At 62.7% G+C, this 1,234-nt stretch overlaps 1 protein-coding gene across 1 annotated transcript in view; it reads right to left on the bottom strand.

The window, feature by feature from the left end:
- Nucleotides 1–262, bottom strand: part of CAPG (capping actin protein, gelsolin like) — an 8,472-nt gene extending 8,210 nt beyond the window's left edge. The window contains 2 exon segments of the mRNA XM_009285613.2: nt 40–131; nt 240–262. Coding sequence (XP_009283888.1) covers nt 40–131; nt 240–262 — 115 coding nt within the window.
- Between the last annotated feature and the right edge of the window lie 972 nt (nt 263–1,234).

Here is a 1,234-nt window from a genome sequence, read left to right as displayed (position 1 = left end):
GCGCAAGGAGGGGGTGAGGTGGGGAGAGGAGGGTGGTACCTTTTGGGGAGCGCGGTGTACATGGCGTCGGGGAGGTGGTGACGGGTGGGGCGGTGGAGTGGGTGGATGGACGGACGGACGGACGGGCGGACCTGTGGATGGAGGGACACCGTGAGATGGACAGCACAAGAGATGGAGAGCCAGGAGCTCAAGGGTACCCCGATAGGGAGACGGATGCCCCGGGGAGAGGAGGGTGGTACCTTTTGGGGAGCGCGGTGTACATGGCGTCGGGGAGGTGGTGACGGGTGGGGCGGTGGAGTGGGTGGATGGACGGACGGACGGACGGGCGGACCTGTGGATGGAGGGACACCGTGAGATGGACAGCACAAGAGATGGAGAGCCAGGAGCTCAAGGGTACCCCGATAGGGAGACGGATGCCCCGATGGACAGATGGACACCCAGAAGGACAGACAGACACCCCAGCAGACACCCAGAAGGACAGGTGGACCCCCTGATGGACAGATGGACACCCCAATGGACAGATCAACACCCAGAAGGACAGACAGATGCCCCAACAGACACCCAGGACAGATGGACACCCAGAAGGACAGGTGGACCCCCTGATGGACAGATGGACACCCCAATGGACAGATCAACACCCAGAAGGACAGACAGATGCCCCAACAGACACCCAGAAGGACAGGTGGACACCCAGACAGGTAGATGGACGCCCCAATGGGCAGATGGACACCTAGAAGGATGGACAGACACCCCTACATACAGATGGACGCCCCTATGGATAGGTGGACACCCCCCGTGGACAGACGGATACCCAGGAAGACAGACAGACACCCCAATGGGCAGATGTACCCCAACACACAGCTGAACCCTCGGAAGGACAGGCGGACACCCCTACAAACAGATCGGCACACCGACGGATAGGTGGACACCTGGCAGACGCCCCGGCAGACAGACAGACAGACAGCCCAGTGGGTGGGAAGCCCCCAGGACAGACAGATGGACACCCCCAGAGGCACAAACCCCGTGATGGACAGACAGAAACCCCGAAGGACACCCCCGATAGACAGACACCTGGACGGACAGATGGACACCCCGACAGACACACCCCCCGCCCCCCCGATGGACAGACGACCACACAGACAGACGGACAGACACCCCGAGGGACAGACGGACACCCCGAAAGCCGGACAGCCCCTCGCTCAGGCGGACGGCAGCGGGCCGCGGCAGGACAGAC

Source organism: Aptenodytes forsteri, unplaced genomic scaffold (assembly GCF_000699145.1).
Source record: "Aptenodytes forsteri isolate BGI_AS27 unplaced genomic scaffold, ASM69914v1 Scaffold476, whole genome shotgun sequence".
Lineage (NCBI taxonomy): Eukaryota > Metazoa > Chordata > Aves > Sphenisciformes > Spheniscidae > Aptenodytes > Aptenodytes forsteri.
Note: the sequence above shows the minus strand (reverse complement) of the source record. Positions and strands in the feature narration are given on the sequence as shown.